General features: G+C 43.4%; 1 protein-coding gene across 4 annotated transcripts in view; it reads right to left on the bottom strand.

Moving 5' to 3' along the window:
* rbms3 (RNA binding motif, single stranded interacting protein) overlaps positions 1-14,177 on the bottom strand; it is a 253,458-nt gene that overhangs the window by 175,198 nt on the left and 64,083 nt on the right. The window contains exon 1 of one of the 4 annotated variants that reach the window (XM_047604584.1): positions 1,224-2,951. The exons of 1 other annotated variant lie outside the window; for it this stretch is intronic. In XM_047604584.1, the coding sequence (XP_047460540.1) occupies positions 1,224-1,298 (75 nt within the window). In that variant the 5' untranslated portion in view covers positions 1,299-2,951. Of the gene's footprint in view, positions 1-1,223; positions 2,952-14,177 lie in introns of those variants that run through there. 2 more of the 4 variants (XM_047604585.1, XM_047604582.1) reach the window with 2 other exon arrangements.

Genomic DNA, 14,177 nt, shown 5'->3' with positions numbered 1-14,177 from the left:
ATATCTGATGGAACTTTATTTTTTGGACGAAGCTTAAAAAGTGCATAGTAATTTCCTAAACTTCTTGTACTCTGAGGGACATCGGGCTGAGGACATGGCTTGGCTGACAATCCAACATTAACCATTATTAAATTCTAAAGTATATCAGACTGCGAATTGGTAAAAAAATAAATAAATAATATTAATAAAAAGAGAAATCCATGTGTTTTTCTCTTTATATCTAATACTAAATGCAGCTGTACACCTGCAGCACGTTGTCCTGTCATTGCCGTCATGATAACGGACTTAAATTAGTGCTACGCATGTGGGAGAAAAATAAATAGATTAATCCCCAAAAGGCTCCCATTTTAATCCCTTGATGATGTCTAGGTACAGTGCCCAGCCAGTGCCCTGGCAGCCATCAGGGCCCGAGCCTGGGCGTCCATCCCAGAGGCACTGATGCATACTACAACGAGAACAAACACGGGCAACCTTCCCCACGCCTGCTCTGTGTCAGAACCATACCATCACCCTGGAAAAAGAGGGGTCCACAACTTCTTTGTCCCCTCATTGCAAGGCACGACAATGAGGCTTTTGTGATTTAGCAACCTCATAATTGTTGGAAAAGTGGCATAGAGATGTTTAAACAACGGCCTACATTCAGTCTGCAAACACCTCATTAGTAAATTAAATCTGGATCCTAATACTTTCCTTTCATTAATGTCCGGTGGCATAAAAAGAGCAATCGATTATTTTCGTTTTTCTCTAAACGACATCCACTATCTGTACCATTTTATGTCTTCTCATCAGGAGCTTAGTGGTTTGCAGGTGAGGGATGGATGGAGGTGGACAGTTCCCAGCTACAGTTCACTAAGCTGGACTAACAGCAGCCCAGAGCTCCAGCCTTGATCTCTAATCCTTGATCATTCACTCAGTGGACACACACACGTGCACACACAAACACACTGACACAGACATCCAAGCTCCGATGAGGTATCTGCCATCTGAAACCATCACGGCCAAGGCCAGCTATCCACCAGATCCCATCTCCACTCGGAGATGACAGGAGGATGTGGAGAGGAGGAGGAGGAGGAGGAGGGGGGGGTAGAGAAGAGGGGGAGTGAGGGGTGGTGAGGATGAGTGAGGGTGGGAGGAGAGGGGGGGGGGGGGACGGGGCACAAGTGAAGGAGTAGGGCAGAGTGGGCTTGACGGAAGAAAGAAAGAAGCCCAGAAGAGCGGCGTACCTTGGTCTGGAGATAGTGGGGGTAGTAGTAGGTGTACTGAGGGTACATTGGCTGCTGCTCCAATCGCTTGCCCATGTAGCTGGAATCCTTAGCACTGAGGCAGGGAATGGTGACACGGGGGCGGGAGCTGCCAAGAAGCTAGCAATGGGATAGAGGCAACAGAGGAGCTGTGCAATTCCTGTCTTTGCTGTCCGCTGTGTCACTAGCCGGTCTCCAGGGAGAAAGCAGGGTCAGCGGCCGGGAGAAGGTCTGCCTCTCACGAAACTGTGCTTCGCCGGGTCCGGAGACTCGGAATCAGATCAGGCAGATGCTCACTTCAGTCTCTCAGTGCCGGATCAACGGAAATATTTCCACAAGTGCTAGGACCAGGAGCGGCGTGTTTTGCCGGCGGCTGCTATCAGATAGTAACGCCTAGCGAGGGTGAGGTAAAGGAGGAGGAGGAGGAGGAGGAGGAAAGAGAAGACGCGAGGAGGAGGAGGAGGAGGAGGAGGAGGAGGTGCAGGTGGCAGTAGCTCTGGCAGTCCTGTGAATGTTGGAAAATGGGAGAGGAAGAGGAGGAGGAGGAGAGGAGGAGGAAAGGAATGGTAAGGAAAATGGGAGAGGACGTATAGGTTCACTCCTCTATTTAAGCTGTTTCACTCCAGTCTTTAGCCTGAGCTTTAATCTCTCTCTCTCTCTCTCTATCTCACTCTTTCCCTCTCTTACATGCACACACACTTTCTCTCTCGCTCTCGCGCCTCTGTAGTCTGATTCAACGATGCTGTCCTGTTTGACAGAGGGGAGATATCCTCAGTGCCGGCTGCCGACAGATGCACTTTGTGCGAGAGAAGGGGGTGGGTGGTGGTGGTGGTGGTGGTGGGGTAGGTGGGTGAAGAGGAGGGGGTGAGGGGGGGGAGATAGAAATCGCAACACGAGAGCTGAACACAGACACAGAAAGCAAATCACAGTCTGGAGCCGTTGAGCCAGCGAGAAGAAGACAGATGACAGAGAAATTATCCCAGTTTCTAAATGATGTGGCACGAGCGTATATTTGAAAAAAAAAAAAAAAAAAAAAAGAAAAATCCACTGGTTGGTTAGTCAATCCACTGAGTTCCAGATAGTAGACAAGTGAAAAAACACAGTGACTGTGTCCCGGGTGCCCAGTGGAGAAGGAGTCCCTCGTCTGCGATCCTTCCTCTTTATGCTCTTGTAAAATGTGTTCCTCGTTTCTTCCTCTCACTCCTCTAAGCAGCCTGCCTCCTTCTCTTTCTGTCACACAGCTACTCTCGCTCTCTCCTTCTCCTCCACACTGACAGGGTGGTAAAGGGGGCTCGTCCGAGGCTGCGAGCAGAGCAGACTGCCTCCTCCTCCTCCTCCTCCTCCTCCCCCTCCTCCTCCTCCTCCTACCCCAGCCCAGCCGGTGGGAGGGTCTTGAGCGGCTCTGCGCGAGTGAGGGATCCAGACACAGACCAGCGGGCTGCAGCGTTTCCACAACCTGGGAGAACGCGGGGAAGAGGAGTGGAGACGAGAGGGGACGGCGCCAGAGTGAGCAGTCGATTCCCCCTACTGGACGCACGCGGAGCTGCCACCCCGAAACACAGCGTCTCGACACAACCGCTCCTTCACCCAAAACTGTAGCCTGGTTAACCCCCCAAAACCAGAGGAGATGCATGTCAAACGTCTGCAGCTGCCTGCTTTATGCACAGTGAGAATTATTAAAAAAAAATATATTTTTCATGAAAGCACGACTTAAATCATGGATGAGCTGTCAGTGTTAACAGCTGCAGCACTTCCAGATTTTGCATTGGAGAAACAAATCAAAATGAGACTCCTTTTTTTTCATCTCACGCACTCCCTGACCCGCCTGAGTGAGCAGTGAGAGACCCAAAGTCCTCGCGGGGGTGTCTCAATGACACCAAGGACACAAGTTCAGGAGCCTCGTCTTTCACTCAATTAGCAAATCAACTCGGTTTTCATTTAAATCACTCCTGCCTTGCAAACTGAAGCAGCCAAAAAGTACAACATGAAATTAGTCGCCCGAAAACAATTAAATCTTGGCAATTTCCACGTGTGAAAATAGACCCCTGACTTTGATGAGTTCAGCTTTGTGTTTCATCTGTTCCACTTGAGAGCATTACACAAAAAAACCCACAAGGCTGATGTCTCCCTACTCAATAATAACAGCCTAATTACATATTTCTAGTGCACTCAAGATAAGTGAGCTCAGCTGTAGAAAACAGAAATCTTTCACCACGCAGTATGATGAAAATGACTGTATGTCATGTAGCGTAAGTAGTATTGCTATCACTATTTGATTCAATCAGTCACAGGGAAATTGATTAACATGCTTTAGCTCACATTTCGGGTATTAAGACACACAATGCGGTCCTAATGCCACATATGTTTTTATGAGAGCTGTGCGTACAAAAGGCCACAGCGCATGTGGTCGCACCTAATCAATACCAGCAGAAGAATCCCAGGGTCCAAAACAAAGCACAGAGGGAAAAGGCAGCTTTTTACAGACAGAGGGGAAAATATAATTATCAGATAGGCCACTTTTATCTGAAGGAGAGAGATGAGGTTGATATTGATCGTGGATTACCAGATTAACTGCCTTTGGTTCAGCTAGACACAAGAATCACTCTCGGTCGTCTGCAGAAAGTCTGACAACACAGGTGAGGCAGGTACGGGTAAGTAGAACAGAGCAGCGGGTCAATTTTCACCCAGATTTAATCCACCAAAAGCGACCAAAAGCCATATTGTCCGCTATAAATGACGCCTCTTTGGAATGTGGTGGAAAATATGTTGAATGAGCACAATAGGGCAGCAAACAGACTAAAAAAAAAAATAAGTATTTGAACTGCATGTTTGCACTGTTCCGTCTCAATCAGAGTCTGACTCTTACTCACGGTTCTGCGTATCTTTTAATCAAAGTCTTAATCAAAGTCGACCAGCAGCAACTAGTGGTTTAATCAAGGCTGAATCAACAAAAACTATTTTGATAATGATTCATAATTTATGTAATTGCTCACGTAAAAATAACAGTGGAACTCGCTGCTTTCCCGTTTCATATTTTTCCTTGGGACATATAACTGAACATTATTTTGGGTTTTGCAAAATGTATCAAATGCAACAAGAGCCAAAATGGTCTGCTCATTATGTTTGGTAGTGGCAAATGTGGAAAAAAATATTTTTAGAAACAAAAAAATCTGTAATAAATATAATTGCTAGCTACAGTTTGCTGCTATTTATGCGACATGCTTTTTCTAAAATGCATTCAAATGAGTCGACACAGAATGGAAACACGGGAGAGTACCATTACACGGACAGTGGTCAGCTAAACCATTAATATTCATCGGTCAAGCCATTAAGAATTAAGAGCTGGGAATTGAGACTTGACTCCTGAAACTAAGGAACTTGACCCGCGGCTCCACAGACAACACCAGAAACTACCCTGAGAGCCGGCCGACATGAACTTTCAGCCTCTTCCCGCGAGCTGGAAAAAGGCTATTTTACGCAGGCAATTTGGCATCGAGTGGCCGGAGAGCAGCACCACACGCTGCATGTAAATAAACGTCAGCGCTGCGTTTGGTTCCGTGGAAGCAGACCTTGAAGGCTCGGTGTGTGTTCTTCCCGGTGATGGAAGTGCTCTGGTGTGAATCAGCGAGGCTGACGTCACAGGGAGCTGATACGCGGCCAGATATGCTTTCACAAGGAAGGAGAGTAAGACTTTTATTAAGTTATAAATACTGCTGCACCACATTCTCATTGAGCATCATTTCCGCAGGGTTGTGGGAAAGTACAACCACATCTTATTATTATTTTTTCCAACAAAGAGATGACCCATTAACATTTTGATTTGTTTAAACCTGCTCTGTGCACCAGTCACCAGATCTGAAAGCTAATTTCTCGTGTTGAATGTAAAATTGTGCTTTTCCGCTGGCTTACACAGAGAATTATTTGATAGTACTTGCACAGCGCGGCCTGCTCTAACATTTTCATAAAACAAAGCAGAAGCCATCTGCTGCTCTTCTGTTCTGAGGTCTTCCTCTGATGCCCGTCGATTCGCCTTCTAAATTGAGAGCATGGGTGAGTCATTCACAACAATTTAAAAGAGAAAAAGAGGAAGACAGCGGAGCGTGTAGCATGTCTCCGAAGGTGTGAAGTGGTGACAATCGCCCCTTAAAGAACCAGAGGTGTCCATTAATAGAAACCCTCAGCATGATCACAGCGTGACCTCTGAACAGGACAAGAGAAGTTCGAGAAAGAGTTTAAGGGGATTTTTTTTTGTTTCTGTTTTGTTTATTGCATGCCATGTTAATTCTATTAACAAAGAAAGAGAAGCACGACTGTTAAATGGCTGCAGTTATACCGAAGTCTCCAATTAAAAGGCAGATAGAATAGGGGATATGCTGCTATACAAAAATAATAAAAGAAAATATATGCATCCCTCTTAACATAAAAACAGTAAAGAACTACACAATGGTCTACACAAAGAATTCCTAGAAAGTCCACAATGGCCTCACCCTACTGCCCGACCCCCTTCCTCAGAGCCGCTACTGGCCTTCTTCAAGCTGCTGCAGAAACCAAGAGGCTTTGTTTCCTGTGGTTTGCTGGACAGTCCCGGGGTGGGTGTTTCCCAGAAATGACCAGATGCATGGAATGCAAAAGAACTCTGGCGCTGCGCCAGTGGGAGGGTTGGTGGGACAGGGGTGAGGAGGGCTGGACGAGAGAGAGGGAGAGGGGCGAGGAGGGAGTTGGGAAAGAAGCGGGATCGGGTGTTCTCGGAAAAATCCCCTTTGTTTTAGGAAGCCGCTCCGCTGGGAGATACCCAAGGAGCAGGGGATCATCCTTCATCTTTTTCGTGAAAACTAACTGACGTAGCACGATTTAACGTTGAAGTGGCTGACGTGCACATGCTGATGTAAAACAGACACATAAATCTACATCAGACTGTACTTGGGTTACCATGGATTACGGCACAAATCCTGGCTGTAGTCAATGGTTGGAGATAATCTGAGGAAACAACACTGAATTATAGATGATAGCTCAATAAACAGATGCTGCTTGAAAATCAATATTCTTCCACATACCACTGAAGACCACTTAGTATAGGTGATGAATTGATTTGTCTGTGGTCAACAAGGAAGCTGTAGAGTTTTCCACTTTCTTTAAAACTGGAAAGAAAAAAAATCTGAAATAAAAAATTTAATTTGTCTGTGAAAACTCTCAGTTATTGTCTTCCTGGTATATCTCGAAAACAAAGCTACAACAAAGGCAACTGATCTTATTGAGTTTTCTTGAAGTCATTAAACTACTCATCCAGGTGTCTTTAATACTACATGTCTGGTGGTTAATCTATTATGTAACAGATGTTAACGGGTTGTTAGGGAACCATTTGCAATGCAAAGAATTTACTACCTAGGTTAATGTGAATTACATCATCTAATTCAGGTGGAATTCAGACTCGTGCGTTTCAGCTGGGCACAGATCGTCCTGATTAAAAACCCAAACCATCAGTCATTTAGAACTGAGGAGGCCAATTAGATGAGCGGTGAAATGCCTTCGAGAGAAGTCAAACAAGTCCAGATGCCTTTGTTTTGAGAGAGTATCAGAATCCGTTTCTTTTAGTCTCGTCATTCACGGTGCAGCCACGAATTTGACTGCGTGATTTACATGATCTGAAATCACCTGACATCACGGCCGATCTTCACGCACCAATCAGGCAAAACATTTTGACCACCTTCCTAATTTTGTGTAGGTCTCCCTTGTGCTTCCAAAACAGTTGTGACCCATCAGAGAATGGACATGGATCTTCTGAGCTGTCCTGTGGTGTCTGGCAACTGGATGTTGATAGTGGGGGCCTTTGGGTCCTACAGGTTGAGGAGAGGGGCCTCTGTGGATCAGGCTTCTACCAGTGTATCCCATTAATTCACTAGGATCTATTTTTCATGTTTTTTGAGTTGTTCCTAAACCTTTTTTAGGGTTTGTGTGTGTGTGTGTTTGTGTGTGTGTGTGTTCTTGTACAGCTATCTCTCTGAGAACCAGTTTAAGTTTTATACCAACAGATTGAGGACATTTTGGCCGGTCCTCACTTTTTGGCTGTTTTGAAGGTTAGTTTTAGGGTAAAGGTTACAATTAGGTTATGGTTAGGGTTAGGCATTTAGTTGAGATGGTTAGGGTCATGGTAAGGGGCTAGGGAATGCATTATGAACAATGAGTGTCCTCACAAAGATGGCCATGCAAGAATACGTGTGTGTGCGTCAGGCTGCATCCTGCTGGGATGGGTGCTGACATCAGTAAGTGTCATTGCTCTGTGGTGGGGATTCCTGGTCTGGTCGAGGTGGGTGGTAAATGTCTAAGTAACCTCCACACAAATGCCAACAAAAACTTTCCCAGCAGAATGTTTTATTAGTTCTCCTGCCAGTGGCCGTAACGTTTTGCCCAATTGGTGTACAATCACAATAAGTAATTACGTAATTTTGGGGAAAAAAAAAAAAAAAAAAAAAAAAAAAAAGTAGTTGAATTTAAACCACAGTGTCTGTCTCCGGTAAGAAGCACAAGTGAAATACATAGGTCTATTTGTTTATTTGTAAACTAGCATTCATAGAGACATTCTTACTGAATCTGCGTAATTGAAGATGCTGACCTGAATTATGGAAATAAAACAAGTGTACAGTCTCTGACATGTCTAAACTCTGTGCAGACATCTCTTAACATTGTGTGTACACTCTTATTAGTAGATCAGCGGATGACAGTCTGGGGTAATTCAACACATTGCCCCTCTGAGAGTATAATTTTCCACAGAGCAAAGAGCAGAGTCAAGATACCATTGCAGGGTGTGTCCTTCTCTTTATTATTATTTATATATATATGTGTACTTTCAGTAATATATATATTATCTAAAATCTCATGATAAATTGAAAAAAGGGGGGGGCAGACTGACTGTAGACCACCAGTTCTGCACCAGGACATTTGATAAACACCAGGCAGATTTCCAGTGAGTCATTAGCCTCTATCACAACACAGAGGAGAGCCATGCCGGCCTAATGGGGAGGAAATATGAAACCAGACATGCATGAGTAAAAATGACGCACAGCACTGCTCACTACACCCAACCGGGGACAGGCAATAGACCTAAAAGAGTTAATTGCAGTCACTTACTAGATCTCTATTCCAAGTGTGTAATGTATATACAAGTCATTCCAACTGACTCATTTCCTGCGACCGTGATTCTGAGGAGAGATCAGAGCGGCTGCAAATTATTTCGTACTGGGAAAAGAGGCCTTCAGTTAGGGTGGATTTTACATGCAATTGAATGTGCAAGTGTGTGTGGGTGCAACCGAATGTGCTTTGGTGTGAAAGTATATTTAAAGTCAGGTGGTCTACAGCTGTGGCAGCTCAATGTGCGCTGGCATGAGAGTCAACTATGACTGTTCTTTCTCGATGTGAAAATAATAAGTAAACCGAAATATCTCTCAAAAAACTCAGATAAGAGAAGGGTCAAAGTTTTAGTGACAGCTAAGGTGGAGACGCTTGAGTGCAGCTCTGCAATTAGACTTCCTGTGTGGCCTAATGTAAGATATATAAACAGCAGCTGAGTGCCTCGATGTGCTTCTGCAAAAACGAACGGTCCCGCCGTACGGACGCACAGCCACGTCTGCGCAAGATACAGAAGACGCAATGCCAAGAAAATCATAATAAGGATTTAAGTGCTACCCTGGCAGAGAGTGTGTGAGTTTGAACAAAAGAGATTTTCCGTGTGGGTGTGATGAAGTCCACACTGTCTGGAGAACGAACGAGGCAGCAAACCCCACAGAAGAAAAACAAATAAATGCTAAAATTATTCAGAACTCACAACGCACAAATCTAGAAAGAGGCCTATCAGAGCTGTGTCACAGCACTCACTCTGTAGCATGAATTGTATTGTGCATTTTGTTTTATTCATTGTGTTAATACACAAAATAGAATGAAGGGCAAAGTCTCTTTCTTTGAGTTATGCATACCTGACAATTTTACTCAAATATTCTTCAATTAATCGTGTAAACCGTGAAGGAAGAAGACACATGCGTACTTGTAGCTTTATGAGAGTATGTGCGGCAACGCAGGCAGCACAGTGGAAGATTAAAATTGCGAATCAATAGATAAAAGGTTCTGCCCAGAGCAGAAACAGAAGGGAGATTGGGAAAAGAGTTATAGCTGCTGGGGAAAATATCTGTATTGGCCTATGAAGCTCAACGCAGCCTGCAATTGAGCAGGATGGGATGGGAGGACAGCAGCAAATTTTTAAAGCACTGCTAAGCCATCCTGGAATGATGTGAAATGACCACATGTCACAGAGATGAGAAGTGAGAGGGAGGGCACCGGCGGAGTAAGAAAGCACGCAGAAAGTGAGGAGAGAGAGAAAACAGAGTGTGTCGTTCTAAGAGGAATATTTCAGGGTGGTAAATGGAGCAGAACTCCATTCCAGCTCCTCTCTTAACCTCCCCTGGTGTCTCATCCTGTGCATGCAAAGTATGAAGCCCAGGAGACAAAGAAAACAGAGGGGGAGAGTTGAAGAGACAAGCTTCAGGACTAAATAACACTGAATGAACAGACAAGACGCGTTGCTTATGCATTTGTTTTGTCACAAGAGGAAACACGTAGACGCGTACAGAAGCTGCAGATTACTAGTACTATATACAAATGACATTTTTATCGGTGAGAAGGTTGAGGCCGTAGATTGTGCTGTCGGGATGTGTGCTACATTACCATTGACTCGCTCAATTATTGCAACAGGTTCTATTTTCCTAACACCGCGTGATTACTTGTGTGTGAAAAGTCTTGCGGGGGTGAAGGCGTTAAATTTGCAAAAAGTTATCTGCAAACGCGTCAGTGCCTCTCAGCTCATTGTTTAGATTTTCAAACTCATAACTTTACTGTCATGTGAATTTTGTTAATTGAAGCGGGAATAAAAACGTAAAGACTTCGATCACTCTACTTAAGCTGGACTTTAAATAGGCATGGGTTTCCCTACAAGTCAACTTAAAGGTTTATAATACTTCCCTTCATTTACAATTCCCCTCCGGATAAAAATACATTATTGCAGATTCAAGTAACATAATCAGTTATTAATAAATCATGTTTTACTGACCCTAAAAAAAGTCAATGGGTACCAGGAGGAACCTGTTGCTGCACACGAGAATGTCCTTTTGTTTTATTTGTCTTTTATTAAACCAGTTATTCTCTGAATTGTCAGAGATGAAATTAACTCTTCAGTAACTTGATGCATTTGTCTATTTAACTTCATGCATACGGTGAAACAAATTAATTCTTAAAGACTGCTGCACTATTAATAGCTGCAGCAGGGTTATATAATCTAAACAAAACCGACATGCCTTTAAAAGATAAAATTGCAGTTTCGGGAAGAGCAGTGCACTCTGTTTAAGCATACTTGACATTTTCGACATTCATCACAGCGCGACACTAAATGTATTTCAGACATACAGTACATTATTTCAAACCAGCGTGAAACTGGCAGATGGCACCGAGGCACTAGAAGGAACGTAGTGGATGATTAAGAACATTCACTTTATGGCGAAACTCCACTGGGTAACATTTAGATATCAGTGCGTCTTTCAGGGCAATGCACTTGGAGAATGCCTCCTTGGCGGCGCCTCTATAATTACTAGTACTATAGTCATTAAAGTGCACCAACTAAATGGACCAAAACAGCTCCAACAAACCTTTCACCTTCCAAAGCACCTGGTAGAGGATATACATATATATATATATATATATATATATATATATATATATATAGAGAGAGAGAGAGAGAGAGAGAGAGAGAGAGAGAGAGAGAGAGAGGGAATGTGTAATACACATGTTATATATTTCACACGTCAATAATAATTCACTGATGAAAACAACGGGATACTTAAAGCAGATAATTAAAGCAGCAGCTATAGGAACGAAGTGACACTTGAACAACCAGGTGATGCTCACAACACGGTGATCGTCTTATTAGTTTTGTATGTATTTAATAGTAACAGAACATGCAATAACATACTAGCCTGTGTCTGTCGGTGTAAGTGGCTTGATGGAGACCACGTAGAAGTGAACCATCAAGCTATTTCCTACAACAGGACTTGTTTAAGTGCTGTGACTCCACAGCCAAAACAACACACGCTGGAACTTTCAAAAACAACACTGCTGTTAAATAAATCAAAAACACCCCGGCAGCTGAGCTCAGCGGCGAAGCCTGGCACAACAGCTAAATCATGGATTCAGCTATTCTATCCGTTAATATTCTATTTTCTTCCCGTGCTTTAAATTTATGCCCTTAGACAAGAAATATCGGAGATTCAGAGACGCGGATAAAGGTTTATGGCTGTTGTATAACTAACCGTGGTGCTATAATGATTAGTACACAACATAAAACGAACTATTGTTTTGGATACCTGGTCGTGTTGTTGAATAAAAGAAGGATTTATGATCGGCAAGACTTTTTAAACAAACGGAAAAATGGTGATTCACCAGTGTGATTTTCTGTTATTCCAACTGCTGAATATCAAAGTAAAATCAGAGGCTATTACATTTGTTATGTCATATTTAGACATGGTAAAGCAAGAAAGAAAAGGCGTAATTCCAAATACTACTGACTGCTGGATAGAATTTAAGTTCAAGCCAATGTCGGCAGCACGAAAGGTCAGGGACAGCTAATACATGAGGCTAGTGAGAATGTATACAGCATGCAGTAAGTTATTTAACACACAGGACACAGGTGTACTGAAAAAACAAATACGGGCACCTGGTGGACACGTGAGGAAAGGCGAAGTCAACGAGGTGGGACTGGGTATCACTTCAGCTGCACATTTTCAGCACATAGAGCACTAGAAGGCAATTCATCATCGCATCAGAGGAGTGACAAGATATTAATTAAGCCAGGTCAATTTGTCGTAACCACAGACGTTGGACCTCAGATTTTGCCTTCATATCACCAGCTTCCATAGAAAGACACAGCGAGCCTTGAACACAATGAAGGTTCTTTCAGGAATATCTGTAATGCACTAGACGGGAACTGGTACTGAGAGAAGAACCGAGAATGATGCAGTCAGGAGACAGGAGACGGAACAGAGCATGCTATAATTGAAGTTTCTGTCAAACAGGGAAAGAGGCCATCTTTCTCGGTTCTAACTGTAGACAGACAACAAAGGACAACCTTTGTACAGATCAGACACCAGTGAGAGTGTTGTTACAGTACCAAAACTATGGATATAGACTGGTTTTCATATTAAATGTATGAGTGGTTGGGAGTTTTGTCCTACGAACACCTTGAATACTGCATAGAAATCTCGAACCTCCAGAACTTAGAGGTAGAGGACGAAGTTTGAGGAAGACCTACAAGATGCCTTCCACCCACGTGGGTTTGAGACATGGCCAAATTTGGGAAATTAATTGGGTACAAGTCTTTTTTATGACAGGTATTTTTGGAATATACAGAAGAATACTGAAGGCAACGGATCTGTGAACATTAGCTTAGAACCCCATAATGGTTTAAATGAAAGATTAATAATCATATACAGTTCAGCAGGTCACAGTTTGGTCAAAACTCCCATCTCCATGTTTCAGTCTTGGCGCTGTGCACTCCCGTCCAGGTGCATGCCAAACATGCTGGACCCAATCTGATCCAAACAAAACTATTGTGGTTTCATCTGACTAACAACTGCGTTGCCAGCATTCATCAGGTTCCTTTTCATGTTCTTTGGCAAAGTCTAATTGTGTAGATGCGTGCTGTTTTGTGAGAAATGTTTCTTTCCTTCTGGACGCCACCCGTTTCATGAATTGGCCAAATTTGAGAAGGCTGTTCAACTTGTTCGTGTAATTATTTTAATTGGAAATAAACGTGACACTGTATGTATTCTCACTATTGTTGCATTCAGGTTGTTCTTTGCGGTTCCGTATTTTCAATGAAATTTGTCTCACCAGTTGTTTTACATTAAATCAAGTACCCTAAAAAACAGCACGATCCTTGCTTCTATGAAAATATTTTTAAAAATGATTGTGTCAAATTAATGCTTTAGTCTGTGTTCCAGCCCTGGGCCTCACAGCTCATTTCATCAGAATCATAGAGGCCTCATCATCTCCTCCTTTCCCATACGGTTCATGTTCAGGCATTGCTCATGCCCATATTGCATGATTGCGCTGAAGGACCAGTATAATCAGCCATAATGCTTTACAGATGTTATGGGTGTTTTTAAAGCCAATACTACGGCCCCAGGCAGCCATATATGAAAACCCATCTGTGTATGGATGTCAATGCGCGAGAGCGTGTGTGTACACAAACGCAAAAAAAAAAAAAAAAAAAAAAGCATGGTCACATTGTAAATTAAGGTCACATCTACAGCTCAGGTTGTGTGATTTATGTTTCCTTGCCCTGCTCTGTCGTTGACTAATCACCTGAACAGAAAGTAGCAGGTGCAAACTGATTTGCTGAAGAGTGATTTTACAGATGAGACGCTGCGAATTTGCCATTAAACACTACCGAGAAAAAGCACTAAGCCGGCAATGACATGTAAATATGACAGTCTGCATGATCTGAACAAGAGAAGACACCCGTTTAAATCCCTGTAAGATCTGCCAGCACCCTTCCTAATCCACCCCCTAACATCTCCCATTGTGTCCAACATCTAATATCAACCATGAACCGCTGCTAAATGAAGACTGGTGGCATACCGCAGCAAGGAATTCGCATGGACCGCCCGCTCTTGTGAAATAGGAAATGAAACATACGGAGGCTTGGAATCACTGTCAGATTCTGGATATTCCTGTGGTCTGGCGCACAGGATCCTGTGGCCCGGGCCTTTAATTCCTAATGGTGGGGAAAGCCAAGCTCTGGTCACGACAGGAAATGCCTTCTAGGTGAAACATCCACCCAAAAAAACATTCATTCAGAAGTGTCAAATACACACGGTTTCCCCATGAAGTGGATTGGCA

This window comes from Mugil cephalus, chromosome 14 (genome assembly GCF_022458985.1).
Source record: "Mugil cephalus isolate CIBA_MC_2020 chromosome 14, CIBA_Mcephalus_1.1, whole genome shotgun sequence".
In the NCBI taxonomy this organism is placed as follows: domain Eukaryota; kingdom Metazoa; phylum Chordata; class Actinopteri; order Mugiliformes; family Mugilidae; genus Mugil; species Mugil cephalus.
Note: the sequence above shows the minus strand (reverse complement) of the source record. Positions and strands in the feature narration are given on the sequence as shown.